Source organism: Ooceraea biroi, chromosome 11, assembly GCF_003672135.1.
Source record: "Ooceraea biroi isolate clonal line C1 chromosome 11, Obir_v5.4, whole genome shotgun sequence".
Lineage (NCBI taxonomy): Eukaryota > Metazoa > Arthropoda > Insecta > Hymenoptera > Formicidae > Ooceraea > Ooceraea biroi.
Window position 1 is genome coordinate 1,425,499 of NC_039516.1, and position 26,122 is coordinate 1,451,620.

The window sequence follows — 26,122 nt, forward strand, 5'->3', positions numbered from 1 at the left end:
GCGTACCGTCCTACGAAAATCCCGGATCGCACAGTATTTTTACTTTCAAAATGGACGAGTGGCCCTCCCCTCCCGCTGAGCCGAAGGCGCACAGTTTGAATTAATGCTCGTGGCGGACGTTAGAGGCGCGACTTGCCCCGCGACATGGTGCTGCCATCTGTAAAGCTCGAGTGCAACGAATCGCGACTAGGACAAACGCGCGAAATGCTGATCGGATTTGATTTGAGTTAGCGACGTTTTCCTCCGTTTCAGCAATTCGTTATGATTCGTTGCAAGAAATTGCATGTTTTTCAATTAAAATCTTTCAATCCATCATTAAAATTGTAACATAAATCGGATTTATTGCTAGAAACGTTATTTATAAATAAAACTGTATCGATTATACATTAAATTCTAATATTTGAAGATCGAAACATGTTACTCTTTCAACAAGTATTTTACATTTTACGTTATTTGAAAACGAGAGAACTCGCTTTTGATCCGTATCTGTATTTGTAGCTCACTTATTTCATGAAACACAGAAAAAGTTCGTAGTGGATCTTGTGGGAAGTATTAAATAAGGACACACTCACGTCTATGGGCTCGGCTTGCGTGCCTCGTTATTAGTTTTCAAAGAGACAACTACGAACCTCCACTGTCTTTCGTCGAGAAGTAAAAGTAGTGGTGCAACTCAGTATCAGCTCAGGCTCAACTTTTTATTTTCGAACAGTGTAAAGCACTTTTTTTATTGTTAATCGGAGAACCTCCGTATATCACAAGATGCCCTATAAGCGCAAAAAATATCATAGAGGCGATACGCACTTGAAGAAAGGTTGGAGGACGAAAAGGAGAACGAAGGACTTGGACGAGGTGCGTCTAACCTAACTTTTCAAACCACGTGGCTAGATCGAGGTGTATCATGCGCTTCTAATCCACAGCTGTTACCAAACAACATGTTTCCTGCTTTAGATTGACGAGGACTTGAAGGAAGAGAATGTGGAAAAGCTGTTGAATCAGGAAGTGGATTTCGACAAACCGGGAGCGGCGCAACATTATTGCGTGCACTGCGCGTAAGTTTCTTCAACATTGCAATCTAACCTCACATTTAGATACTCAAAATGCATTGTATCTTGTGATTTAATTCCAGGAGGCATTTCATAAACGAAACCGCGTTGCGCACTCACTTCACTACCAAAGTGCACAAACGGCGATTAAAGGCGCTCGAGCTGCGACCATACAGCATCGAAGAATCGGAGCAAGCAGCGGGCAAGGGAAGCTACGTCGCGCCACAAAAACGCAAGATTGAAACTGTGACGCGAGAAAATTTCGAAAAGGAACATGCGGATGAGCCAAATGCTAAAATGATGAAAATAGATGAATAGAACTCGTTTATTCGTAATAGTTTTGTATCTATATCGTGACACGGGAAAAACTGTCGAAAGTGAAATATGATAAATCCATTTAGATTCACGTACGCTTTAAGGCGTGTGTGCAAAACTTTAAAACGCAGTGTTCGTCACAGGACCCTGTGTCCCACAAGCTTCGAGAGAGATTATAGCTCGGCCCTGTATGTATCTGGTAAAGTCGCTTCTAAATCCTTTGCCTATCTGTCGCCGTACATAGACGTCGATGAGAGGTTTGCTAATCTCGAGCAGCTGCAGGAGGAGATTGCGCTGCGCGGAATGGACGTGGACGTTGTCCAACTGAAAAAGGCATGGGATTTCTATCGAAAAATGATTGCGGACAAGTGCGCGTTAGAAGACAACAATTCCGAACTCGGCAGTCGCATGAAAACACTGTTGGAGAACACCGAACTTACCGCCGAACAGAAGCAGAAGGAGGAAGTTAAATTGCGTACGCAGCTAACGGTAATTCGGCAGGACATGAAGACGATGAAGGAAGCGATCTGGGACCTGGACGAAGATGTGGTTGTTAAAATTTTGAAATTGCCGAACGAACTAGATCCAAGGACACCGATTGACAAACCGGTGGTGTTGAAGAGCGTTGGCAGCGCGCTCGAGTTGTCCGAAAAGAGTAGGAAGAGCCATATCGACATCGGGACGAGTCTTGGTTTACTGGAATATAAAAATCCTATGCATTGCTATTTGACGAACGACGCAGCCTTGTTCGAGCTCGCTGTGCTGGCGCATGCGGGTCGAATTCTCGGCGAGGACGAGAAGACGGTCAGAATGATCGGTGCGGACTTCAGCCGGAGTTTTGTAGTGGAGGGCTCCGGTTTGAACCACGAGGATCCTACGGCCGCGTTTATCATAGAGAATCACAACGAGGTCGAGAGAGGTTCGCCGAATCGCATGCACTTGGTCGGAGGCGCGAGCTTGACTTCCTTTCTGGGATTACACACGAAACAGCTGATAAATCCCAACGACTTTCCGCTCAAGTACTTTGCCACTGGTAGACAATACACGCCGTTGCCGCAAGACTTGCATGCCTGCGGCCTGTTCACGGTGTGCCAGGCGTCGGTGGCACACACCTTCGCCATGGTGAAGAACGCGAAAGACGAGGACTACAAGACGCAGTTTGATAATCTTCTGGAGACCGTGTGCAGGCTGTACGACGACTTGCATTGTCACTATCGCGTCGTCATGCGACCCGCGTCAGAGCTGCAACCCTGGGAAAGCTTGCGCGTGTCATTCGAGATGTGGTCGCCATTCGCGAGTCAATATATCGAGATCGGCCACATATCTGCATCCGGCAATTACTTCAGCAAGAGATTACTGATTGCCTACCAGACGCCCAATGGTAGAGACTTCCCCGCGGTGATATCCGGCACCGTTCTCTCCGTTCCGCGCTTGCTGGCTTGCCTGCTCGAGCAGAACCCCGACAAGTTCGTGATTCCGTCGAAGGTGGCCGAGCTCGTACCTTCAGACGATCGCATTGCTATGTAAATGAGTTATGAAGTCGCCATTAAAATGTTATTTTATTTCATAAAAACATGTGGACTTTTATTTAAAAAATATTCTATACAATGTTGTAATGGTTTATTGACTGATGTTGAGTTGCATGTTGGAAGATTTAATAACGATCTATTTGGAACATGCCCGTATAACACATACGGAATACTTGGAAAATGTATAGTAAGGCAATATATTTGCATTGATCTTTCTTTGGTGTAAGTCGAGACTTATCTCGCTGCCACTGGATCCCTATTTGACGAGATACCGATCAACGTAGTGCACAACTTCGAAGGCAACCTCCACCATAATGAGTATGATGATCATCCACTCTAAACGCACGTGATGACGATCGCTCAAGTGTGACGACAAAATGCTCACCAGTTCGACGCAGTGATTTAATCTCTCGTTCATCACCTGTGCAAAAGGTGTCGTAAAATAAAAATTTCAGAAAAAAAATATTAAAGACAAGGATTGAGGACTTACTCTTGTGCGTTTCGTGATGCTGAAGTATCCGCAGATTTGGTGATACAAATTCTCCAAATCGTCTCGCTCCCAGTAAAAGTCGGGCGTATCCAACAGATCCGAACTTAAATTAATACGATGCCTCAAGGCGAATAATTCGCCCTGCTTCCTCAGCACTTGTTGCTGCGTCATCCGGAGTCTCTTACCGATTTTCAGGTCCTCCGTGACGAACTCGATCGAGTCGACGTAGCGATTCAGCCACGCTTCCCATATGCCTAACTTGACGGATTGCGCCATGGCGTTGGAGAATGTGTACTTGTCCAAGCTTCCCGCTTCCTGCGCCAAGATGATATCGCCATCCTTCAAGTGGCTCTTTTTCCTGTTGGATTCCGCAAAATGATTAAGCTTATCTCTTGAAAGATTTATTGGCTTTTAATTTTCATTGAAACTATATAAAGGTATACGAATATTTAAAAGCAACTGATAACGAGGAAGTAGAGAGGAAGTACCCGGGATCCGCATAAGTATAATTCATTAACTCGCTCTCGGTATGAATCAGGTCTTCCGTGTAACGATATTGCTCATAACGTCTCAAAAATTGCAATAGATTGCCGCACTCGAGATCGGAGATATTCCACATAACAATGCTACCTTCTCGGAAGAAAAAGATCTCTCGGGGCTCGTGTCCTACTTCATATTTGGCCACTGCGTGTATGACATCTGGCAAGGCTGCGATACAAGAAGATACGTAACACATGCAACAAAATGACTTAGGAGTGATTTAGAGGACAAAGGAAAAGGGTTTCATTTATGTTACAAATAAACTGAGATTTATATAAATAAATATAAGTGTATTTAAAATATATGCATATGTACATCCTGCGTCGACATAAACATATTCATAAAATATCTTTTAGCAAAGATAGCACTGCGATGAGAAGGAATGATATTAAAGTAATCGGTTGACGGTGTACAAAGCGGAGATTCATGCAAAATACTTCCCGCTCTCTGTATCGTTTACTCGACATTTCAGTCTATTAGAAACGGGCTGTCGCAAGCACCTAGACCAGTCGCTACACCTCCTTCGTTATCGATAGCTAATTTCGTTCTCAACATGTGACCAGCCTGGTTATTGGTGATAATATTCTTATCATCTCCGAGGATGACGCCGAATATTCCTAATTCGGAGACCAACTCTTTCGTCTCGAGATCTACGCTATTTCCAGGTTTCACTACATAGTTTGTATGTATCGGTGGGTAAATCCGATCCATGAGGATCCAAGCTACTCGAGTCTGTTCAAATTTCACAGATTCCAAAAAGTCTTTGATATCTGTCCCATACAAATTATTGCAGCCGCCTTCCCTCTGCGGTTTCAGCACAAAATGCTCGGGTTTGGAGATGCTCATTTCCACCGCGGCGTTCCCGTGCTCATCAAAGTCCAATGAGTAAAGACCTGAAACAAAAGGTCACACGTGTGCCTCCGTAGCTCGATTTTATACATATCAATTGTTCTTTTACTGTAAAAGAATAATTATTTACCGGCAAATATCTCCTTGATCTTCGCCGCCATTGTCTCGTCCTTTATGAAACGCCCGACCATACCAGGCTTTGCAAGAGTCTGCTGAACCTTCTTGGTACCGGCTAAGTGATATTGAATGCTCGGACATTTGATTGCCAGTGATCTCTCGATCAGCAATCTCACGTCCCATTCCTTTTGGGTGTGATACTGATTGGGCTCGTAGCCACATCTGTAGTAAACAACAGATGCGACATAATTGTCGACTATTAACTCCATATCGGAGCCCAATCTCGCCACGTTCGCCAATTGCGTCAGAGTTCTGCGAATCACTCTTATATTCGGATTCTGCCTTCGTATCTCAAACTCGTGAAATCGCTGATCGCATATATTATATGTAACGTCTTCAATAACGAATAGAATGACTGCCCTGCAAATAATAACACGTTTTTAGACGTGAGAAAGAAAGTTGAGAGATTAATATGTTGTTATACACAATAATTACTGATAAAAGAGTGGACATGTAGCAATTTAATGCACATACTGTGAATTGCCATACAGGTCCCATGCTTGTGTCATGCCTGAACACAGCATTTGCAACGCATCATTTTTAGGAAGATTTTCCAACTCAGTCGTGTAACCAAGCTCTCTTAAGACGAACTTGTGCAGCTGCGTGGATGCTGGTCCTAGCCAACCGAATCCAGAAGCAATCGTGTTTATTTCAACTTGCTTCCAACAACAATGAGGCTTGAGCGTTTGGATCTCCTTCTTGGGGCAACTCGTGTCCAGCATTAGATCTGAGCGCAATATACCGAGAGATATTTTCTGAGCTGCTCCTTCCTCATGAACACTTTCGTAGATGTGAAACAAGTTTCTAGTAAAGTCATCGACCTTTATGATCTCTTGCAAAGTTTCTTTCAGGAAATCATAATCATGAGCCACTCTGTGTATGAGCGTGTTCAGAATGATTTGAATGTCATATGCTTTCTGGAATTCTTCCCGGGGGAATGGTGATGGGAAAAGCGCAAATGGTGCAAACTGTAAGACATCTCGGTTGAAATTTGTTTTCGATCTGAGACACATTCCATTCATGAGCGCCCAATCCTTGGCTTTGTCTATCAGTTCTTCCAGTTCCTTCTTAGAGAGGTCCAACGAGATGGGCAGTTTCATTGTTGCTCGCTTTTCTCCGTGCATTGTCTCAAGTCAAACTTTTCTTTTCAAGTTTCAAGCTTGATCTTGTCAGAGTATACTTTTACAAAACTTTATAAACACACTCTTAATTTTCTTTAAAGTCCTACTGCTTATATTTACAATCTCACGCACATACATACACGCACATATGTACATGTACACACAGGTATTGTCACGTTAAAAATATCAATATTTAGGAAAACGAAGTTTCATTTCACTCTGTTTCAATATCACTTCTTTTTATTCGATTGCCGTATCACATTCGTAAAATGCTTAACCTCACAGAAACATTACGCACTGTGCAAACATCGGCAGTCATTTAATATGAGGAACGAAGATAACTTTGTAAGTTAATAATGAAGCAATTAATGCGAAAAATAATAATGAAGAAGAAAGTAAAGGAAAAAGTATAGCATCCCCGTCTACTGACTGCTAACTACTAACGATTGGCTGATCGTCTGCTCTTTATATATGCACAGTTCTGATCACAGAAAAAAAATGGACCAATCAGAGTAAATCAGACAATCAGAGATGACTTAAAACCCGTCATCATGCTACGCAGAATTTCATCTCGAGTAGCCACGAAATTTCGTGGAATTGCACAATCGTTATTTGTCAGACAAATGCGGAATAACAAGATATTTTGATAAGGATGCAAGTACTTACAATTCGTAGACGTAGATATTTTACTAGGAACGTACAACTGCTGATCCGACAGGCCATAGGCTAGATTTTCTAAATTGTACTCTTCCGCGGTGGCTAGAGCTTTCACGTTCCACGCCTGACAAAAATATTTTATTTTACAGTAATCGTTCATTTTTATTGCAAAATGGTAAAATGATAATTGAACGTTTTCCACTGAAATGGACTTACGTTAGACTTTGGTACCACGTTATCATTTATTACGCTCCTCTTTCTAGATACTCTCGTTTTTATTTGCAACGCAGATATGCTGTCTGGAACGTCTTCATTCTCTTTTAACTTATTTTTGAGTAGTAAAGACGTGTCATGAAGAAATCTTTTCTGAGTTGTGCACGTACGATGCACAGATAATTCTGTCTGTATCACTATGTTTTTTTGCAAAATACTCAAGCTTGGTAGAATCCTCTGATAAGCCTCAAGATACATGTTAGCCTTACAGCTTGACAGCACGAACTTTTGAATTGTTGCAAGAGTCATTTTTCTATCAGAGATTTTATTGATCAAAAATAAAATGCTATTTGAAAAATATTGTTACAGGCTTTATTTACGTGCGTAAACAATGCGTTTGTATGCCTCCCTCTGTGTAACTTGTAAAACAAATGCAGAAATTTTTTTACACTAACACAATTGTTAACACATTCACATGATTGTTACATCACCCATCACGCGAAATTAATTGATCATATTGACCTTGTCGAATTAATACTGGTTCGAAAGTTGCCGATCATTATTATCGTTATTGTAAAACGTGTATTATTTTTACTCTCAAATCATATAATATGCACGACGCACACTTGTGGATAAAGTGAGGTTACGTTATGCGTGCGTGATAGGTTATGTATTACTACTGCTTAGTTCTTTTTAGAAACTGGATTTTATGTTTCACGATCTAGGATGGGAATAATATATATATATATAGTTACAAGTCAATTTTGCATATATATATTTCTCTTTGGTGATATTCTGTTTTTAATCATAACTAAAAAAAGGATAAAAAAATAAATCGACGTTTATCATCCATCTGATGCCTTTTCTTAATAACTTTTTAAAAAATAATAACTTTTAATAATAACTTATTTTTAACTTTTAATAATTTTTAATAGCAACTTTTTAAATAAGAAATAAAGAGATTAAAGGAGAAAAATTTATTTCAGCTCAAATTCGACCATTTGACCTGCTGTTCGAAATAAACGAACCGATGGACCTTGGTGGCCTGCGGTTACTGGGTATGCGGAAGCCATCATTCATTCTGTCATGGTTGGAGTCAATCGATAGCATAGATGATATATCACTACATCTCATAGTTCCTGATCCTGAGGAATATCTGTCAACAGCGATGGAAACCCGTTAATAACGAATTATCACATTATGTAGAAACATTTTTTTTATTTCTCCGAACAACGAGATGGATAGAAATAAAGTCTTTCAATAATTCTTTCGATTTTTGTAGCTTACCCCGTGCTCGTTGAAGGAAATGTATCGGAGGTTGGCGTCATTAGCGTCATCTTGGATGACACAGATGAAAAGATGGACGGTGAAAAGTTTTCATGTATCTTGGAAACCAGCATTTTCTTGTCGAGCTTCTCCTTCATGGACTTGAGATTGAGATATTTTTGCGTTAGCAGTTTTAAATTGCGCCCCAGGATGCAGTACTGCTTCTTCAGCATCTCGTATTTTTTGTCCTTGTAACGAGCATCAACGTGTAAGTGTCAGACGATCATCATCGCCGCACAGAAAGCAGAGAACACGAAAATTAAATATGTAAGATATATATCGAAAGTGTCGAGAGACACGAATAGATGCGAAGAAAGAAGGACGGTTAATTGCAAGTATGTACAAGCTCGTGAAAACGCTGCATCGTCGATTTCATCTGATTCTTACGAAATAAATCCACTTTTAATAGTATCCCCAGAGTCTCCTCAAGAGGCACGAAAAACGGGGTCACCTTGGGCGCTAATGGTTCCCGCAACGGTATAGACTTCGGACCGACTTGTTGGCATTGCGGGCACTGGTTTTCGACTGTTTCAATTAAATCGAACATTAAAATTGTGCCACCGGTTGCTTCTCTTTGAACCTCTTCATTCTCTTATCGTATATAAATACCTTGTTGCAGACACTTCTGGCAAAAAATGTGGCCGCACTGCGTGATGTAGTACGGATGTTTTCCCCTGTACGTCGGCGCGAAGCACTTGTTGCAAATGTACATGTCCAGGTCCAGGTCCATGTTCATGTGCACGTGAAAAATACCTAATACAGAAGCTTACTTTTATCACGCGCGTATTATCGGTCCAGTGCGTAATTCGTGTTATTTTATATTCGCGTGATGAACGATACGCAATTCAAAGTTGGCCAGTGGCGCCAAAACTTGAACCTGGGGGTCTATTACGTAGCTCTTCACGGAGTGAAAATGTGAAAAATGAGCAAATTTACTAGAATATTTATAATTTAATTGGTCAACACCTAGTGAATTTGCTCACTTTTCGCATTTTCACTCCGTGAAGAGATACGTAATAGACCCCCTAATCGAACGCGCGTTTACTTCATGAAACATGTGATGGCGGAATGTCGCAGGAAATTGCGCAAAGGTGCACCAAGATGGCGCCGACATCCGACATTTTGGCTGTACAGTTGTCCAATGGGCATGCAAATGAGCCTGTTTGAATCTTCGCATCGTTCGAATCACGATAATTGGTTAAAAATATATTTTATATAACTGTTATGAGTACTGATTAATTCAGTGAATAAGATGGATTTCAATAAGTCTCAAGATTCCTCGCGCGACGCGCAATTCTGCTCTCGACTTCTCGCTGCTCCGTACCGGTCGTTTCATTTTCCCGCCCCGTTCTCCCCTGCCGCGCCGCCCGCCGTATCGGCGGTATATAAACATTGTAACCTCTGCTATTTTGTGATGATCGGTAAAAGTCAGTAGAAATGTCAATGCAGAAGCGACAATCCGCCGCGATTTTTCATCCAACAACATAAGCTCGTCCGATTACGTCATATATCGACACTATTCCCCGTGGAGATATGGAACTCCTGCGAAATCTGGTCACTCGTAATTTAAGGCGCTCGCTCCTGAAAACACCCGCGACCCGCTTGCAACACGCGCGATACATCAGGTATCGCACGTTCCATTATTAGAAATAATCCTTGTATTGTAATTTAGTCGCAAAAATGTAAAGTTTAGCCTTGCTCCATACACTTGTCATAAATCTTGTAAGAACACCAATAATCAAAATAGACAAAATGGATAGGCACTTGATTATTTAATAATGTGCGCAAAAACGCCTCTTTGCAGATTGGCGGAAGTTGGCAAATTGGAGACACCAAAATTGCAGGGAAAATACGAAACTGGTCAATTAATTTTACACAGAGTCTTTGGCTATCGAGGCGTGATCCTGTTTCCATGGCTGGCGAGAGTGTACGACAGGGATGTATCCAATAAGAAAGACGAGTAGGTGTATAATTGTAATAATTATATAAACAAATTTGCATTTACTACTTTGTATACTGATTTATTGATTTATTTCTATGGAAGGGGCAACAATTTCAATGGCGTCGGCGAGAAAGAAGTGAAAGGTAGAACGCACACGTTCTATCAGGTCTTGATAGATCAGCGGGATTGTCCTTACATAGTGAGTAATGTCTAAAGGACAGCAATTTGCATAGTAATCTACACGACTGTAACTCTTTGCGTTGTTGCGTAGCGCGCTCAAACAGAAGCGGTAACTTTTTTGGGCAACCATGAAAGCAGTCGCAGCTTGTACGCTATTCCGGGATTAGACTACGTTGCTCACGAGGACGTGTTACCGTACACCACGAACGAGAAAGCGGCGCTGCAACATGAATTGTTCGACAAGTTCCTTATCTATCATCCGGACAAGGAACCGTGCTTCGTGGCGCAGGAGACGCTTCGGGCGTGGCAGAAGAAGAATCATCCATGGCTCGAATTATCAGACGTACACAAAGAAACGACCGAGAATATTCGAATTACCGTTATCCCGTTCTACATGGGCTGCAGGGAGAGTCAAACCACCTCTGTGTATTGGGTGAGTCGATGCGAGTCGGTGAAAACAAGGGATGAAAATAAAAAAAATCTTTGTTCCATCACGAAGGGAATGCAAGCTTTTATGAAAATATTCCAAATGTTACAGTGGCGCTATTGTATTCGACTAGAGAATTTGGGTGAATTGAGCGTGCAGCTACGTGAAAGACACTGGAGAATATTCAGCCTGTCGGGTACTCTGGAGACTGTCAGGGGGAGAGGTGTAGTAGGCCAAGAACCTGTCCTATCGAAAGCTTTGCCCGCTTTTCAGTACAGCAGTCACGTGAGCTTGCAGGCTCCTAGTGGTCACATGTGGTAGGCATCGTTACCGTGCGAGGATATCGAACTTTTATCCGCTTGACGACTTTATTCGAACTCTATTTTTTAGGGGAACGTTTCGAATGGAGAGAGAGGATGGATATGCATTCGACTGTAGAATACCGCCGTTCTCTCTAGAATCGAAAGCGGAAGAATCATCTACACCTAACGTGGAAATCTAATCCTGATCCTCCAAAGAAGGGAAACGTTTGATTGCAAGCGATCATTAGTTAGTTAAGATGTGTAACGATTATTAGATGACGACAATGCAGTTTCAAGTCCAATTACGGATAAACATGACTCAAAGGTGTACCTTGTGATAATTTTTGAAATCAATTTTCAACATAATCTCAATAAAAATTATAGTGTATATATTTCCTCCTGAAAATCTGTTACGGTATTCTGTAAGAGGTAAGACATCCCTTCTCCAGTTTCCTGTTGACACAATATTATTTCGGAATAAAATTTATTTCTGCAATACATATGGAGAATTCTCAAAGAGCTCTGTTGTCAACGTGTATTCTGCAATTTTATTTTTTATTGAAAAAATTGCCCAATAAAGTCGCGATGAAATGCAAAATAATCGTACCGTACGAGAACAGTTATCTCTCGCGGTAGTATATCTGATGATTTATCATTTTCGAAATGTTTATTCGATATAACGTGAAAAACACGCGGATTCTATTCTCGGCAAAACAATACGGAGCCTTGAAGGAAAGGGAGCGAGCGAGCGAGATAGCGCGACATAGATCTTACTTTTTTTATCGATCACAGGATAAAAGCGGCGTACAGCACTGCCTGCCTGCAGCGTGTATTCGGTTTCACAGTGTGTAGCCAAAGCGCAGCTGAGCTGAGCGCGGCTGTGGTACGAGTGATTGGCGTCGCCCGAGTTGCTTACTTTTCCGTAAAAATGGTTGTTTGTAAGTTGCATAATATCACGCGCATTAATTAATTGCTCGCTCTACGAAATATCCCATTCGCTTAGAATAGATTTTACATAGGAGAGCGCGGATTATGGACGCGGGAACCGATACGCGGGAGCGTAACTGACCAACCTTAACCTTTCCAATTGTGGCCGATTTTTTGTTTCGGATCATGCCACACCCTGGCGATATAATAATGACATAAAAGTCGACATTCGCGAGTCTGTTCGTCGTTGTTAGCTCGTGCTGATATCTGCGTAAATAAAAGCCGTAAATTTTCGAGGTTACGATAAGGATGACAGTGCGCTTTCCGTTGTTTCAACTATGCCGCGGCGGTGCGATTTTGGAGCGAAGCTCCTATGCCTTCCTTCTATAGGATTTTCTTCCCATTTTCGAACAGGTGCTCTCACTCCCGAGGTGCTCGGTGAGCTGCGTGCCAAGTTCTATGCCGACAATCGCAACGTGTTGGCGCAGATGGTCTGCACGAAAACGAATCCCATCGAAGCTTGCTCCTCGAGGAAGATTCTTGAGGAGACGCATCACGTCTTCACCCATAAGATCGAGACCGAGGGTAAACCCATAACCAACCAGAAGAACTCCGGACGATGCTGGCTGTTTGCCATCCTAAACGTCATGAGGACTAGCTTCATGAAGCAATATAATCTGGACGAGTTCGAGTTCAGCCAGGCCTACCTGTTCTTTTGGGACAAGGTATGTGCACTTTGTTTTACGTGACACCATGTATCGTTTGTTACTGTACTATACTTCCGTTGTATTTATCTTACAGGTAGAGCGTTGCAATTATTTCCTGCATAATATCGTAAATACTGCGAAGTGCGGCGAGCCGGTCGAGGGTCGCTTGGTCAACTTTCTGTTGAGCGACCCGACCTCCGACGGCGGCCAATGGGACATGATCGTGAACCTCATAACTAGGCACGGCATCGTGCCAAAAATTTGTTTCCCAGAATCGTACAGCTGCGAGTCCAGCGCACGTATGAACAACCTGCTGAAGAGCAAGCTGAGGGAGTACGCCAAGGCTCTGCGAGATTTGGTCGAGAACGGCGCCTCCGACGAAGAGCTGAAGGCGCGCATAAGCGAGCAGATGACGGTGATTTACCGAATAATCGGCATCTGCCTGGGTATACCGTCCGAGAAGATCACGTGGGAGTACTACGACAAGTCGAAAACCTATCATTGCGTAGGGCCTGTAACGCCGCTGGAATTTTACGAGAGCTACGTGAAACCGTACTACAACGTGAGCGACAAGGTATGCCTGGTTACCGATCCGCGGCCGGGTAACCCTTACGGGAAATTGTACACCGTGGATTACCTGGGTAATGTCGTGGGCGGGAAGAACACCCGGTACAACAACCAACCGGTGGAACTGCTGATGAAATTGTGCGCGGAGAGCATCAAAGATAATGAGCCCGTTTGGTTCGGCTGCGACGTTAACAAAAGATTAATAGATAAGCACGGCGTTCACGACATAAAGGCGTACAATTTCGAACTGATGTTTGGCACCGATATCCACGTCGGGCTCTCCAAGGCCGACAGATTGCTCTACGGAGATTCCATGATGGTGCACGCGATGGCACTTACGGCCGTCTCAATAGACGTAAGTATCTTCACGAGTAATCGATCTGCGTTTAATTTATTGGATTGTCCGATACACGAGTACGATTCCGTTTCAGAGAGACGGCAAGATCAAGAAATTCCGAATAGAGAACTCATGGGGCGAGGATCACGGGCAGAAGGGTTATCAGGTCGTGACTATCGACTGGTTCGCCGATTTCGTTTTCGAGGCGGTCGTCGATAAAAAGTATGTGCCCGCGGACGTGCTGGCCGTGTTCAGTCAGGAACCGATCGTCTTGCCCGCGTGGGATCCCATGGGCACGCTCGCTCATTGATGTTAAAGTAAATTTAACTTATGCAATGGCAGGATATTTTACTTTACACAGAAGACAACTTTAAAGCGTAATATAAAAAAAAAACAAAATGGTATACATAATAAAAATTAACCGAAGACAGAGCGACTGTACAAAAAAAACAACCGACATTTTATACCTTACAAGGGAAACGCAGCAGTATTGATAAGTGACTTTGTCGTTCGTGAGAATTGCAGGTCCGTCTTATCCGTATTACAGTATACGAGGACGACGTTTGAGTTCGACCATCAAGACTGAGTGTATGAGTTACCATATTTCGAATCACGAAACTAATAATTATCGTTTCGCACGCACGTGTGCATCATTATTGTCAGTTTTACGAAATGTCTATGCAATAGCAAAGAGGAGTGTGATGTTGTATCCTTCTTTTGTATCGTCTCCCAGGGGGCAACGATGTATCGAGTGATTTTAACACCACGATACCCCGCCTCGTTTCTTCGCCTCGTATAGCCAAAAATAAATATACATTGTGCAAACAACTTCCCATCATGTTATATGCTTACGACTCGACAGGTTTTTTTTTTCGAGAGTTCTAACGCCGGAATGTGTGACACGGCGTAGTCACCTTTATCTCTATGCATGTTAATTTTACAACTCGCACGTGCACATGTTACAAGATGAAGCAATAGGGCAACGTGTGTGTGTGTGTGTGTATGTATATATATATATATATATATATATATATATATAAAACATGAGTTTTTATGGAGTAAGCACGTAAAAAAATGGAATAAAGCTTGCCGATAATGATAAATTTTGCATTAAAAGTCGCTTCTTGAATTTATTATCACCTGCTTGCTCGCTGCCTAGATTGCAAAGATTCCAAAGATATACATGAATTCAATGAATACTGCACAGCTGCGCTTGTAAAACGATCTCAATGTTATTAATATCTTTACAAAACAATACAAAGTATTGATTCCCTAGGTTTCAGATTTTCTTGGTGATATATGCAAAGTTTTAAACGACACGGATGCCTTCTGCCGCCGGTACTGTTTGTAACTGTATTGCAACTTTGCCCATATACCCTGACACATGTTCTGCAGACGTACGTCCTTCTCTCTGACCGCAAACTTGTGAATTTGCTTTATCACGTGTCGTGGAATGGCAAAGTGGCCACGTTGAATCAGGCTCAGAGCGCAGTACAGATTGCAACGGGCAACGAGGATAGGATTGTCGAGGATCAACGCCAGCTCGAACTGCTTCTTCGAAATTTTGCCGGCCATTATCGCCTGTGTGCAGGATACAGCGTGGATTAACAAACATTGCATCGATACTACGTTATTATGTAATTGTGACAGAAAAGATATTTAGGCTGCAACTTACGCAGTGCTCAAAATCTTCGCCTAATGCGGAAAAGGCTCCCCCCATCGTGGACAACCAACACATAGCTTCATCAGCTTCTTTCCTCTCTAGAATTATATGCATTAATCTCTCGCTCCTAAGAAAGTATAAATGTACAACTGTAACGTATCGTACAACTTGAAACTTGTCGTTGTGGAATCGCCGCAAGAACTCACCATTTGGGGTCCAAGAACTGTTTCTTTGGCATTCTCAATCTTACGAGTATTATTTGTACACAATTGAGCGAGCCATCGTGCGTCCGCCGAAATTCTCTCAGCAAATTCATAGCACTTTTGCGATAAACGTACGACCGCGACAGCGTTGCTGTGTAAGCCGAGACGAGATAGGAATTGAGTCCTCTCGCGCACAGACAGGCTGGCCTCGCTACACTTTTACGTGTACGTTTGATACTGTCTCCGGATGCTTCCGTTTCTCGATCATCTTTACCGATTTTTTCGTAGCGAGTTACACTGTGCAATTTGACGATGACATCGTCGAAAATCGCATCGCCCCTGTACACGATCAATCGCACGCAATCGTCCACTGTCCATTGCGATTCAAGATTTTGTTTGAGTTCGAGAGATAATTCGGCATGTTGCAGCATTATGCAGTCGACGCTATATATACAGCAGCCTTTCCTCGATACTTGGGAATCTACTAACAGAAGCACACATCTAGGTCTTTACGACGAATAGTAGAAACTTTTCAGTCTGTTGGTTGCGCCGCACGCACAACCGGGCTTCATGAATAAATAATAATTTCAAATCGAGTGTCATTGGTGATTGCAATCGATTTCTGAACGTTTCGTAAGACAACATTAAACGAGAACATGGTTATCATCGTATCGTGACGTGCGTAAGTAACATGCGCGAATTATTCCGCGGCGAGAAACCACCTGCAAATGTAATCACTAGATTTCCCTAGGCGATTATTACACCAGCTGTCGCGGGCGCGCATCTCGACTGCGACGTAGCGACGTTTCGCAAATATTTTTCTGGAACGAACATTTGTTGCATGTACGTGTCGATTATGGATGTGAAGCAGGTTTAACAACAAACGATCGACAAATTAATAAATATCGCCGACAATAATAGCGTCGAGGAGTAGAGTCAAGGTAAAAGTAACGCACACAAAACTATTGTCGCAGCCAGTCTCTTATTAGAGTGTCTCTAATATTATCTTATGTCATAATATCGGGAACATTTATTTATTCCATCTCAAAATGCCTGCAAATGTCACTTCACATTTGCAGGCATTTCGAGATGGAATAAATAAATGTTCTCGATATCAGCGCTATGATTGAAACTGCATTGAAAACACAATTCCTGACGTAAAAATTTAATTCAGTATTCTTTTTTTTACAACGTTCTGCATGCTATTATGTAGGTGTCAATTCGATGGTAAAACTATAAAGTTCACTTTGGTGATGTGACATTTAATTACAAAATGGCATAATACAGAGATATCTTCGAGAATAAATTATATTATAACAGTAACGATATATTGGCAATAATTATACATATTGCTGTATTCGAGTATGTGGTGAGGTGTGTTGTTCAAATCCGAATCTCTATAGTGTTTGCGTATAATTAGAAACACCATTAATTTATTATTAGAAATGTACCATTTATATGCACATTTTGTAGTAGCAAGTTATAGTTTTTGTAATATATATCGTATATATATAGCATGTGGAAGAGTTCGATGTGTGCAGTAAGGAAGCTTAATCCTCTCTCCCTCTCTCTCGCTTTCTCTGTTTCTCTGTGGATATTACTGTTTTAGAGTAGTATTGCAAAATTTTCCTTTACGACAGAAATTTAATGATTGCGTCAATCACGAACTACTGTTGTCCATTATTGAAACGAAACTCTTGGGAGAAGAGAAGAGTAGAGCAAACTATCCAATCATAAAATATATATCCATCACTCGCTATATATGCTATATATTTCGTTATATATCGCTATATATAGTACGTTAAAACTTAGATGTAGAAAAATAGAGCGCAAATTATCCAATAATAAATATGTTATATAGTATGTATAGGAGGTCACAATAATCTCTAGGTCGATGTCAAACAATATCACATCGCTCGCAGAGAGAACGAGGAAGTATTTTATCACCGGTTCAATTTGCTCACTCGCGCACCTTCGCATCTTCTCTTACACTTTATATGTCGATATTGTCAAGGATCCAAGCACAAAGTCTCAATTACCGTAGATACTCTCACGTGTCCAACATAACGTATAACGACATTCCAGATTCGTCAACGATATCTATGTATATGTATATATGTACATTTAATAACACACGTATTTTATTGTAACAAGTATTGGGCTGTCGGCGGTGCAACGTCGCGACATATAAAAAAATCAACAATTACTCACGAGAGATTCGCGATCATCAAGAATATATAACATCACGAGAAAAATATTAATATTAAATTTAATTTATTAAAAATATTGATAATGTTTGCAACAATTAAAATTTATGTACGCAATGGAACAATGGAAGGGATTCCCATATGGGATCCCTTATGCTTGCAAACCTGCTTTTTGCATTGTAATTTCTCATGTCGCTTAGCTCTCTTATAGAGATGCATCGGCGAAAAATTTATTGTTAGTGTCCAGAGATATCCAGGCAGATATACTCTGGCGTTCGATCCAATTTGCGCGTAAAACATATTCATAAAATATCTCATCATTGTACGAATTTTCTACGCTCAAAATGGAAGATACGAATTAATGGATTCAATAATCAATTTCACGCAGATCGTTCAGTCGATTCGTTATTGATTAATTTATTTCGTAAATTGTCGCAAAGCGGCGATTTTTCAATAATTTCTGTTTACTTTTTCAAAAATTTCCGCATTTGCTTCGACTGATGCTGCATACTGTATTGAGCGTTTTCGGCCTTCGAGATGAGGGAATCCAACTTGTCCAAGTGGGATCCCATCTTCTGACTGAGGTCGCTTTGTTTCACTTTAACGTCGCTGTTTGCGGCATCATCGTCCGTAGGATTCTTTGCATCATCCGTAACGGTGTTATCCGACGTTTCCACCGTCATCACCTCATCGGTCGCTGGTCCTAATTCCACCTGAGCTTGCTGCTTCTCGTTGAGATTCGATTCCTCGGGCTTGTGGCGCGGTGTACCACCACGAGAGCTTACCTTCCCTTTGAGCAATGATCCCAGACTGCCGCAAACTGTCTGCGGAATTCGTGATTTCACGTGAGATTTTCTGTTTATGATCGAAGAGAAAAATTTACGCGTAATTTTAATGATTCGTAACTCGTGTTCGTATACGTAGGGAGTAGTTGTTGCAATTGTCATGCGAAATAATTTGTTCAGTATTAAAAGTTGATAGAGCTAAAAGGAAAGCGTTATCAATTTGCAAGCGAATAAGGACATAAAGCATTCCGTCGTATCAGTCGTAAAAATTCCGCACGATCGTTATGAAAAAAATAATTAATTCGACGTACATACGGAATGAGCGCGCGGTTCCCGCACGCTCTCGCCATGCGATTAATTATCCTAAGTCACCTTGAATCTGTTGAGCTTCTTCTGCGTGGTGCTCAAAATGCTGTTCAGCTCGTCCAAACCGCCACCGATGCGTCCGGTCGTCTCGTCCGCGTAATCCAAGTCCTGAGATAAAATCGTCGTGAGGCATTATACCGTGACACGCGAACCTCCGCGCTAATGAACTCACGATTCAACGTCAGCGATTTACGTCCGACGATTTGGCTTGCACGTGGATGCGTAACCCGAGTCTTTTGCGTAACGTCTATCGCGAACGCGATAATTACGATATCGCGATAAGTGCATTAGCCGTTCGTAATCATGTGAAAATAGATGAATAAAAGAAAAATTCAGCCAAATTGCATCACGTTCAAGCCATCTAAATTCTTCTTTCCACATTTTGCAAATTTGTGAATTTCTGCGACAAAACGTAATTGATGGAAAGTAACAAGTGTTGTAAATCGATCTGATGATGGATTGATTGGTTGGCGAATGCGTATTTATCGTTAGTTATAAAAAATCATCAATTATCAAGGTGTTACGTCCCTCCAGGCATGTTTTGGTGCTTTGGACTTGTAAAAATTGTTCTTCATGTGTAGTGTGATTACCTGTAATATACTGTTGTCGTCATCGTCGCAACGATTTTCACTCTGCGCCGCCTGCGTCTGCCTCCACTCCTCCTCGGTGGGCTTTGGCAAACCCAGTAATTCTGCCCTCTCGCAAACGTGCTGATAGTCTTGAGAGTCCATCGTATCAAGTTTAAGCTGTATGACAATGGACCGTATTCGCGAGTCAGGGACGATCGTTGTGAGAACGAGGCGGGCGATTGTCGACAAATACTTCGCGACGCGAAATTCCGTTAAAATCGCGACACCCCTAGTGAGATACGCACGTTACCTGGGGAATCCATATTGGGCTGGAAACTGCGCAAGCTTGACCGACCACCGTCAAAGAGGGTGGAACTTTATACGAAGCTTGCGGAGTTCGCGCTTGCAAACTGTGATATCTTCCATCTATCGAGGTGATTTCAAGAGCGGCCAGGGTTAATACTAATTATATATTAAAGTTCAAGACGTTGCTATACGATACAAGCTACAATAATAAATCGATCCGTCTTGGAACACAAAGGCATTTTTACGTTTTTCTTCAAAGAATAGAATTTTAAGCAAATGAGATTTCTACTAAATTTCTTTGTATTATATAGATTACTTGTAAAAGTTAGGCATAACGATCAGTCACAGAAATAACTTATGACTTGGACAAATAATTGGACTTAAATAATTGATGACTTGGACAAATATTGGACAAGCGAAATGTACAGATGAGTGGAACTCTCAGTTCCCAGGGCAAGGCGTCGTATCATCGCACCAACCGGACTCATAATTAATTTCAATCTCATCGATAAATCCGATGCTAGCGCAACACACTGCTGTACACGTCTTCATCTACGTGCACGTCATAAAGACGTGCATGTGTGTCTTATATAAGCTAGGCGACAGCTTGATCGGTTTGCATTGTTGTCGGAGTGAATTGCATCGCGAGTGCCTTGCGTGAGTTATGGCACTGACAATGTCATTTTGGACCGTGATGCGGGGGATCGGGTGCACTTTGACCCTGCTATTCGCGTTATCCGCGCAGGTGAGATGAGGGTGTTCCTTATCAAGTTTATCGAGCCTATCGAGAAATATTGACGAAGCAGAAAATTGAAGGACAAAGAAAGAAAGAATCATTAGTTTTTAAGAAATGAAACATAATTGTAAATTTAAAAATTATGATTATATAAACCGTTTAAAACGAAATTTTCTATATATTTTTCTATATTTTTCTATATTTCGTTAGTTGACCGAAGCAGGAAATTGTTTGCAATTGCAATATTTTTAGAGTAAGTTTATCGCGAATATTACAGATAGTTTTATTTATATATTGTATATTGTAGCGAACTTGTATAGAGAGTTGATTTGGTGAGAGAGGTTGATAGACCTCGCTTATCCGTGCCTTATGACTTATTGCATTACCGTTTTGTCAAATTAAAGGCATCAAGTGTCAACAATATCAGCTTTGATGTGAATAACAGTATTAGCATCCGCGCCGTCGTAGCAATATTGTCGACGTGTTATCGTATGGGTTAACAACGAGAACGATGCCCGGTATGAGTCGTTAAATTCTTCGTGACCTTCATAATAATGGAGCGGAGAAAATAAAAGAAATCACGGGTGGCATGGAATTTAGAAAATTAACCGATAACATTATTATCGGTCGGTTGCACTGCCAGCAGCAATGTAGTTTTCGTATAATCAATCAGTATGGTTCAGTCATAACGCTCATTGAGTTATCAATTTATTTTTTCGAATTTTTGATTTCAAGCATTTTTTCAAGAAATAAAGAAATTTTACATCTCTATCCGTGTGTGTATATGCTAATGTAAAATATGCATAGCTTCACTATAAAAATAAAATTCATATTTCAACAATTTCTCTAGGCAATCGATTATGAAGCTCACAGGCACGACGTTATACCGACAAGAGTGGAGAGTATAGTCCTGACATCACGTGACTTTCTTGAGCAATTAAACCTGCTCAGACCAAGAGCGAGTTACACTTTACAAGAGGCTACAGAACACTTGCTGCATTTTGGTGCGCTTTTGCGAGCGCGGTTTCTTGATACTTTCGGCGGTCTCCTCTACATCTATTATGATGACTTCAGCATAGCGGAAGTGGAGGCGTTGCACAAGGTGTATCAAGAGATCCTCGAACGACGATACGATGTATTCAGTCTGGTCCCTGACATCCTAAAGAATTCAGACACAAGACCATCAAGGATCTGTACCGAAATTTACACCCACGCAGAACCCTGTCTGAGGAGTAGCGCGAACATGTGTCGCAGAATCAAGAAGCAATACGATCTTCCGCATTCCGACGATTTCCGCACGCACCTCCTGAATATCACTTACCTGATGTATCGTTCATCCAAAATATCAAAGCAGTATCCTAAAGGATTCTCGCTATCGGCGATATTAAGACTTCTGCAAAGAGAAGTACTGACGATTACGCCTGGTCTGCTATCTGGACTTCTCTACAACGTGAGATATGATAGCTTCGATGACGACATTCGTTTCGCTGAAAGGGAACTCGTACGATATCTTCACAAAATCACAAGCTCTACCGAACATACCTTTATAGAAATTATGGAGCCGATACCGATGAAGCAGATGAGGAAGTTTCACAGTGCAAGTTCCTTTCTCAAGTATTACATCAACATTGTCATTGATAAATTACCAGATGAAAACTTAAAGAAACACGCGGTTTTAATCTCAAAACGCATCATCGACGACGTCGACACCATCGATGAGAATATCCAATTGCTCGGTAATGTTTACGAGAATCGACAGATTCACATTCGATATCTCTTTGACCTCGTATTACCCGACGATCTACTCGATAAGGATGTGATCGAAGCTAAAAGATATTTGGTGATGAAGCTAAGTGAGTTTGATGTGGTGGAAAGGTACCTTAAGGTACAAAAGTATCTACAAGCCACACCTGCTCAACTGGTGATGGAGATCACTGGACAGCTGAAGGATATCAATTTCATTAAAGATATAGCAACATCTTTGCGGATGCATGCAAGATTTTGGCGCAAAAGTATTATGATCGAAAGTCTCGACGAGTTATTGGAGCTGTTTGACGCTTACGAGAATCTGCGGCAGGTACCGCATTATCAGAAGATGATGATGGATATTGACATGCTTAGAAAAAGCTTGTGGGACACGAGAGACGTACCGGTTGAGATCCTTTGCAGTGCTCCACGGGCTTGCCTGCGATTAGGTTTGCAATTGGTTTTAAAGTGCAAGTTTGTGAGTCATGAGATCAAAACGCTTATCATAAGTTTTTTAAAATTAAGCGAGATATGCGTAATGCCGGAGGAACCTTTAATAGACATTTCCCTCAACATGGCAAAAATACGTTCCTCTAAAACAGAATCGTATGTTGAGCGGACAGAAAGTTCAAGTGTGGACAGCACATATACAACAACGACCGAGTCGACGACTACCAGCAAGGCAACAACGCAAAGTACTGAAAGATCTAAAGATATCACGGAACCAATCACAATATGTAATGAAAGTACAGAAAAAATACCAACCAAGCCTGAAGTACTTTTAGAAGAAAGCACCGAGAATACGACGCCTATTCTGACACCAATTAAACACATAAAAATCGAATTCAGTGCGATATTAAATATAACAAGTGATGAAGAAACGACTACAGCTGCAGTGAGTACCATAGCTACAAGTACGTCGCCTACAACGACGACTACAATAGAACCTACAACAACCACTACAATAGCGCCCACAACGACTACTACAACAGTACCCACAACAACCACTACAGTAGCACCTACAACGACGACTACAATAGAACCTACAACAACCACTACAATAGCGCCCACAACGACTACTACAACAGTACCCACAACAACCACTACAGTAGCACCCACAACAACAACTACAGTAGCACCCACAACAACCACTACAGTAGCACCCACAACAACAACTACAGTAGCACCCACAACAACCACTACAGTAGCACCCACAACAACCACTACAGTAGCACCCACAACAACTACTACGATAGCACCCACAACAACTACTACGATAGCACCTACAACTACTACGATAGCACCGACAACAACTACTACAACAGCACCGACAACAACTACTACGATAGCACCTACAACGACTACTACAACAGCACCGACAACAACTACTACGATAGCACCTACAACAACCACTACAGTAGCACCTACAACAACTACTACGATAGCACCTACAACGACTATTACAACAGCACCGACAACAACTACTACGATAGCACCTACAACGACTACTACGATAGCACCTACAACGACTACTACAATAGCACCCATTACTACAACATTAGCCGCAACGACTACTACATCGGCTCCAACAACTATTACAAACTTGCCCACCACAACCACAACATTATCAACGACGACATCGCCTGCAACAACGACTACGTTACGTACAACTACAGAAGAGCTACCAATTGTCACTATGAAACTAAAACGATCAGAAATTATGATGACTTGGCCGACTGAGAATATCGAAGTCAGCACGACTTTGCAAAGCTTAACAACGCCTGTCACTGTTCCGCCGAAATCCTGCGAATCTCACGAATGCACCAGCAAGCAAACTCCGAGTTCGACAACGATGGTCAAAGAGAGTACGACATGGATGACCACGATACCGACTTCTAGCCTCAGAACTACGACTCAGGAAGATTTCGAAACGACAACCCAACCAACGACAGAATTAATGCCAGTCACAAAAGGTAGGTATTATTAATAATACACTTTTTAATTTAAGAACTGATTTTCCTGCGTAATATCGTACATTATATGTTTTAACTTTTTTTTTATTATAGATACGTTATAATAAATATATACACATAAGCATATTATTTTTATATTTTCATAAATACAACTTAACACGATTACATTGTTATTGTTGAGATTAATATTATGAAATACAAAACAGGCGACGATTGCATAAGATCTTGCTCAAAGGAATGTGCCAAGAGGAAGAAAATCAAGACGAAATGCATCACCCCAGATTGTTCAAGCAGATCCTGCGAAGTAAATTGTGACTCCTTGATGGAAGACTGCGACGAGGAGGAGGATACCGTCGAGAAAATGGAAAATCACACCGTCGAGTGTTCCAGAGTGCGATGCAAGGAAGATTCTTCAGAGATCTCTGCGGAATGTGAAACCGAGATCGACAGGAGTTGCGATGGTTTGGAATGCGCTTCCAAAGAGGAAAGCAGTAACGAGTGCATGACGATATGTTCCTCAGACTTGGAGAATTCGTGCGAGGAAGATCACAACGAGTGCTTGAGCCCGGAAAGACAAACCGTTGACCTGAAATATGAGCGCACTCGAAAACGCACCTTATGCGAGATCCGGAATCCTCATCATCGGCGTCAAATGAAACGATTGGCGAAGATGCGGGCACTCAGCGCCGCCACTGCAGCGTCGCGCGCTGGCGTTCTTAGATCGAGGACATCGCGACATCGCTTGGACCGAATTGCGACGAAGAAACTGTACAATCTGTTGGTAGGCAGATCGTCTCGTTCCAAGAATAGAAGCTCCAAGAAAATGGCGAAATACTTGTTGAAGAGACCTTCCAGAGTACTGAGCAAAATCGAAGGGGAAAGTTGGAGACAAAAGCGGAACCAAATGTACAAGCTGAGGAGGCAACTGGCGAGGAAACACGGCGGAAAATTGACTGCGCGGACATCAAGGTACCAGAAAACGATTCCGTTTCATGAGAGTCAGGATGCGAAGGGAATAATCAGGAAGGACGCGCAATTGATTATGGCAGCGTCGCATAGAAAAATCAAAACGGGATCTGTCAGTTTTTCGAATAACTATTAAATGATTAATTTATCAAAAAATTATAACTGTTTATATATAATTTGAAGATAGTCGGGAAAATTAAATGCATTATAAATACGATTTCTTCAACGCATTCTAAAGGCCGCCTTTCACGGCGCAGAACCGATTAATTAACGTCACGCTAATAAGGTTCTTATCAGCGGTTGAAGTAACGATTTATAATATGCCAGGCAGCCGAGGTATTCCTGACCGTTTTAAATCAATCGTTAGAGATGTCGATAAGTTTTGTGGATGCTCCAGGGTTTGATAAAAAAGATTGTAGGCATACATCTTCATTAAGAGGATAAAGGAGGTTGAAAGACGTATCCGGACTTAAAAAAAACAGCTTTGTTATTTATTAATATTGTGTCAAGGATGTAATAGCAATAATCTTCACATTAAGAATCTATTAGACTGACATGAAACTCATAAACAGATCAATAAAAATTGAAGATAGAAGCGTTAGGTAGTCGGACATTAGAGAGATGCAACTATTTAGAAATTTGGAAACTTTCCTTGATCTTGCTAGACTTTTGCGATATTTTTACCAAAGATATATATATATATATATATATATGTATATATATATTTTTGCTTCGTGTCAAAGCAACGGCGAGGTTCGCCGAGAACGCCATAAACGGATAAGCGGGACGAACGATAGAACACAATGAGAAGTAAATTTGACATGGCTGGTGCGCGGTGCGTAATCTATCTTATTAAACGGCCACGTTCGCGCCCGGCGAGCGATTACATTTAAATTTACTTTGCTACCGAAATAAGCGCCGTGTAGCGCTATCGGCCAATTAATTCTCCATCC

General features: G+C 41.7%; 10 protein-coding genes across 11 annotated transcripts; 5 read left to right on the forward strand and 5 right to left on the reverse strand.

The window, feature by feature from the left end:
• The first annotated feature begins 615 nt into the window (after window positions 1–615).
• LOC105274521 (zinc finger protein 593 homolog) lies at window positions 616–1,403 on the forward strand. The gene is made up of 3 exons (XM_011330743.3): window positions 616–849; window positions 949–1,049; window positions 1,127–1,403. Exons 1-3 carry the CDS (start codon window positions 760–762, stop codon window positions 1,359–1,361), a joined length of 426 nt encoding a protein of 141 aa, XP_011329045.1. The 5' UTR covers window positions 616–759; the 3' UTR covers window positions 1,362–1,403.
• Window positions 1,394–2,925, forward strand: LOC105274522 (serine--tRNA synthetase-like protein Slimp). Its single transcript, XM_011330744.3, has one exon. It carries the CDS (start codon window positions 1,428–1,430, stop codon window positions 2,883–2,885), a length of 1,458 nt encoding a protein of 485 aa, XP_011329046.1. The 5' UTR covers window positions 1,394–1,427; the 3' UTR covers window positions 2,886–2,925.
• Window positions 2,921–7,663, reverse strand: LOC105274523 (required for meiotic nuclear division protein 1 homolog). Its single transcript, XM_020034526.2, has 5 exons — window positions 6,938–7,663; window positions 6,731–6,845; window positions 3,866–4,085; window positions 3,378–3,735; window positions 2,921–3,308 (listed from the first exon to the last, which is right to left on the reverse strand). The coding sequence occupies exons 1-5, from the start codon at window positions 7,241–7,243 to the stop codon at window positions 3,144–3,146; spliced, it is 1,164 nt and encodes a 387-aa protein (XP_019890085.1). The 5' UTR covers window positions 7,244–7,663; the 3' UTR covers window positions 2,921–3,143.
• LOC113561393 (glutathione synthetase-like) lies at window positions 4,196–6,067 on the reverse strand. The gene is made up of 3 exons (XM_026973711.1): window positions 5,418–6,067; window positions 4,897–5,303; window positions 4,196–4,810 (listed from the first exon to the last, which is right to left on the reverse strand). Exons 1-3 carry the CDS (start codon window positions 6,065–6,067, stop codon window positions 4,386–4,388), a joined length of 1,482 nt encoding a protein of 493 aa, XP_026829512.1. The 3' UTR covers window positions 4,196–4,385.
• LOC105274527 (RING finger protein 212B) lies at window positions 7,523–9,167 on the reverse strand. Its single transcript, XM_020034535.2, has 4 exons — window positions 8,870–9,167; window positions 8,604–8,785; window positions 8,222–8,448; window positions 7,523–8,090 (listed from the first exon to the last, which is right to left on the reverse strand). The coding sequence occupies exons 1-4, from the start codon at window positions 8,994–8,996 to the stop codon at window positions 7,922–7,924; spliced, it is 705 nt and encodes a 234-aa protein (XP_019890094.1). The 5' UTR covers window positions 8,997–9,167; the 3' UTR covers window positions 7,523–7,921.
• Window positions 9,168–9,625: 458 nt separating this feature from the next.
• LOC105274526 (polymerase delta-interacting protein 2) lies at window positions 9,626–11,517 on the forward strand. 2 transcript variants are annotated; one of them, XM_020030170.2, is made up of 6 exons: window positions 9,626–9,885; window positions 10,065–10,220; window positions 10,302–10,401; window positions 10,474–10,815; window positions 10,921–11,126; window positions 11,200–11,517. In XM_020030170.2, exons 1-6 carry the CDS (start codon window positions 9,794–9,796, stop codon window positions 11,309–11,311), a joined length of 1,008 nt encoding a protein of 335 aa, XP_019885729.1. In that variant the 5' UTR covers window positions 9,626–9,793; the 3' UTR covers window positions 11,312–11,517. The 2 variants fall into 2 exon arrangements, with proteins under 2 accessions (XP_019885729.1, XP_011329049.1); XM_011330747.3 differs by having other exon boundaries at window positions 9,627–9,885; window positions 10,305–10,401.
• Window positions 11,518–11,913: 396 nt separating this feature from the next.
• LOC105274528 (bleomycin hydrolase) lies at window positions 11,914–14,477 on the forward strand. Its single transcript, XM_011330750.3, has 4 exons — window positions 11,914–12,049; window positions 12,453–12,763; window positions 12,840–13,667; window positions 13,744–14,477. Exons 1-4 carry the CDS (start codon window positions 12,040–12,042, stop codon window positions 13,957–13,959), a joined length of 1,365 nt encoding a protein of 454 aa, XP_011329052.1. The 5' UTR covers window positions 11,914–12,039; the 3' UTR covers window positions 13,960–14,477.
• A 282-nt stretch (window positions 14,478–14,759) lies between these two features.
• Window positions 14,760–16,221, reverse strand: LOC105274512. The gene is made up of 3 exons (XM_011330716.3): window positions 15,519–16,221; window positions 15,325–15,439; window positions 14,760–15,230 (listed from the first exon to the last, which is right to left on the reverse strand). The coding sequence occupies exons 1-3, from the start codon at window positions 15,944–15,946 to the stop codon at window positions 14,922–14,924; spliced, it is 852 nt and encodes a 283-aa protein (XP_011329018.1). The 5' UTR covers window positions 15,947–16,221; the 3' UTR covers window positions 14,760–14,921.
• A 443-nt stretch (window positions 16,222–16,664) lies between these two features.
• LOC105274513 lies at window positions 16,665–19,750 on the reverse strand. The gene is made up of 3 exons (XM_011330717.3): window positions 19,464–19,750; window positions 18,880–18,981; window positions 16,665–18,546 (listed from the first exon to the last, which is right to left on the reverse strand). Exons 1-3 carry the CDS (start codon window positions 19,602–19,604, stop codon window positions 18,187–18,189), a joined length of 603 nt encoding a protein of 200 aa, XP_011329019.1. The 5' UTR covers window positions 19,605–19,750; the 3' UTR covers window positions 16,665–18,186.
• Window positions 19,751–19,893: 143 nt separating this feature from the next.
• Window positions 19,894–25,822, forward strand: LOC105274514. Its single transcript, XM_026973583.1, has 3 exons — window positions 19,894–20,493; window positions 21,335–24,203; window positions 24,410–25,822. Exons 1-3 carry the CDS (start codon window positions 20,413–20,415, stop codon window positions 25,303–25,305), a joined length of 3,846 nt encoding a protein of 1,281 aa, XP_026829384.1. The 5' UTR covers window positions 19,894–20,412; the 3' UTR covers window positions 25,306–25,822.
• The last annotated feature ends 300 nt before the right edge of the window (window positions 25,823–26,122 follow it).

What these genes read in the sequence shown, in the direction of transcription:
- LOC105274514 (XM_026973583.1), top strand. Translation starts at nt 20,413, where the DNA reads ATGGCACTGACAATGTCATTTTGGACCGTGATGCGGGGGATCGGGTGC. An exon ending in TATTCGCGTTATCCGCGCAG is followed by an intron (nt 20,494 to 21,334) that starts GTGAGATGAGGG and finishes CAATTTCTCTAG; the next exon opens with GCAATCGATTATGAAGCTCA. An exon ending in ATTAATGCCAGTCACAAAAG is followed by an intron (nt 24,204 to 24,409) that starts GTAGGTATTATT and finishes AATACAAAACAG; the next exon opens with GCGACGATTGCATAAGATCT.
- LOC105274513 (XM_011330717.3), bottom strand. Translation starts at nt 19,604, where the DNA reads ATGGACTCTCAAGACTATCAGCACGTTTGCGAGAGGGCAGAATTACTG. An exon ending in ACGACAACAGTATATTACAG is followed by an intron (nt 18,982 to 19,463) that starts GTAATCACACTA and finishes ATTTTATCTCAG; the next exon opens with GACTTGGATTACGCGGACGA. An exon ending in AGAAGCTCAACAGATTCAAG is followed by an intron (nt 18,547 to 18,879) that starts GTGACTTAGGAT and finishes CGAATTCCGCAG; the next exon opens with ACAGTTTGCGGCAGTCTGGG.
- LOC105274522 (XM_011330744.3), top strand. Translation starts at nt 1,428, where the DNA reads ATGATAAATCCATTTAGATTCACGTACGCTTTAAGGCGTGTGTGCAAA.
- LOC113561393 (XM_026973711.1), bottom strand. Translation starts at nt 6,067, where the DNA reads ATGCACGGAGAAAAGCGAGCAACAATGAAACTGCCCATCTCGTTGGAC. An exon ending in GACCTGTATGGCAATTCACA is followed by an intron (nt 5,304 to 5,417) that starts GTATGTGCATTA and finishes TATTATTTGCAG; the next exon opens with GGCAGTCATTCTATTCGTTA. An exon ending in GATCAAGGAGATATTTGCCG is followed by an intron (nt 4,811 to 4,896) that starts GTAAATAATTAT and finishes CTTTTGTTTCAG; the next exon opens with GTCTTTACTCATTGGACTTT.
- LOC105274521 (XM_011330743.3), top strand. Translation starts at nt 760, where the DNA reads ATGCCCTATAAGCGCAAAAAATATCATAGAGGCGATACGCACTTGAAG. An exon ending in GAACGAAGGACTTGGACGAG is followed by an intron (nt 850 to 948) that starts GTGCGTCTAACC and finishes TTCCTGCTTTAG; the next exon opens with ATTGACGAGGACTTGAAGGA. An exon ending in CATTATTGCGTGCACTGCGC is followed by an intron (nt 1,050 to 1,126) that starts GTAAGTTTCTTC and finishes ATTTAATTCCAG; the next exon opens with GAGGCATTTCATAAACGAAA.
- LOC105274527 (XM_020034535.2), bottom strand. Translation starts at nt 8,996, where the DNA reads ATGAACATGGACCTGGACCTGGACATGTACATTTGCAACAAGTGCTTC. An exon ending in CCAGAAGTGTCTGCAACAAG is followed by an intron (nt 8,786 to 8,869) that starts GTATTTATATAC and finishes TAATTGAAACAG; the next exon opens with TCGAAAACCAGTGCCCGCAA. An exon ending in TTTCCTTCAACGAGCACGGG is followed by an intron (nt 8,091 to 8,221) that starts GTAAGCTACAAA and finishes CGCTGTTGACAG; the next exon opens with ATATTCCTCAGGATCAGGAA.
- LOC105274523 (XM_020034526.2), bottom strand. Translation starts at nt 7,243, where the DNA reads ATGACTCTTGCAACAATTCAAAAGTTCGTGCTGTCAAGCTGTAAGGCT. An exon ending in AATATCTACGTCTACGAATT is followed by an intron (nt 4,086 to 6,730) that starts GTAAGTACTTGC and finishes CTTGTATCGCAG; the next exon opens with CCTTGCCAGATGTCATACAC. An exon ending in TATACTTATGCGGATCCCGG is followed by an intron (nt 3,736 to 3,865) that starts GTACTTCCTCTC and finishes GGAATCCAACAG; the next exon opens with GAAAAAGAGCCACTTGAAGG.
- LOC105274526 (XM_020030170.2), top strand. Translation starts at nt 9,794, where the DNA reads ATGGAACTCCTGCGAAATCTGGTCACTCGTAATTTAAGGCGCTCGCTC. An exon ending in CAACACGCGCGATACATCAG is followed by an intron (nt 9,886 to 10,064) that starts GTATCGCACGTT and finishes GCCTCTTTGCAG; the next exon opens with ATTGGCGGAAGTTGGCAAAT. An exon ending in GTATCCAATAAGAAAGACGA is followed by an intron (nt 10,221 to 10,301) that starts GTAGGTGTATAA and finishes TTATTTCTATGG; the next exon opens with AAGGGGCAACAATTTCAATG.
- LOC105274512 (XM_011330716.3), bottom strand. Translation starts at nt 15,946, where the DNA reads ATGCTGCAACATGCCGAATTATCTCTCGAACTCAAACAAAATCTTGAA. An exon ending in CAGTTCTTGGACCCCAAATG is followed by an intron (nt 15,440 to 15,518) that starts GTGAGTTCTTGC and finishes ATACTTTCTTAG; the next exon opens with GAGCGAGAGATTAATGCATA. An exon ending in GCGAAGATTTTGAGCACTGC is followed by an intron (nt 15,231 to 15,324) that starts GTAAGTTGCAGC and finishes TCCTGCACACAG; the next exon opens with GCGATAATGGCCGGCAAAAT.
- LOC105274528 (XM_011330750.3), top strand. An exon ending in ACCTGTTCTTTTGGGACAAG is followed by an intron (nt 12,764 to 12,839) that starts GTATGTGCACTT and finishes TTTATCTTACAG; the next exon opens with GTAGAGCGTTGCAATTATTT. An exon ending in TTACGGCCGTCTCAATAGAC is followed by an intron (nt 13,668 to 13,743) that starts GTAAGTATCTTC and finishes ATTCCGTTTCAG; the next exon opens with AGAGACGGCAAGATCAAGAA.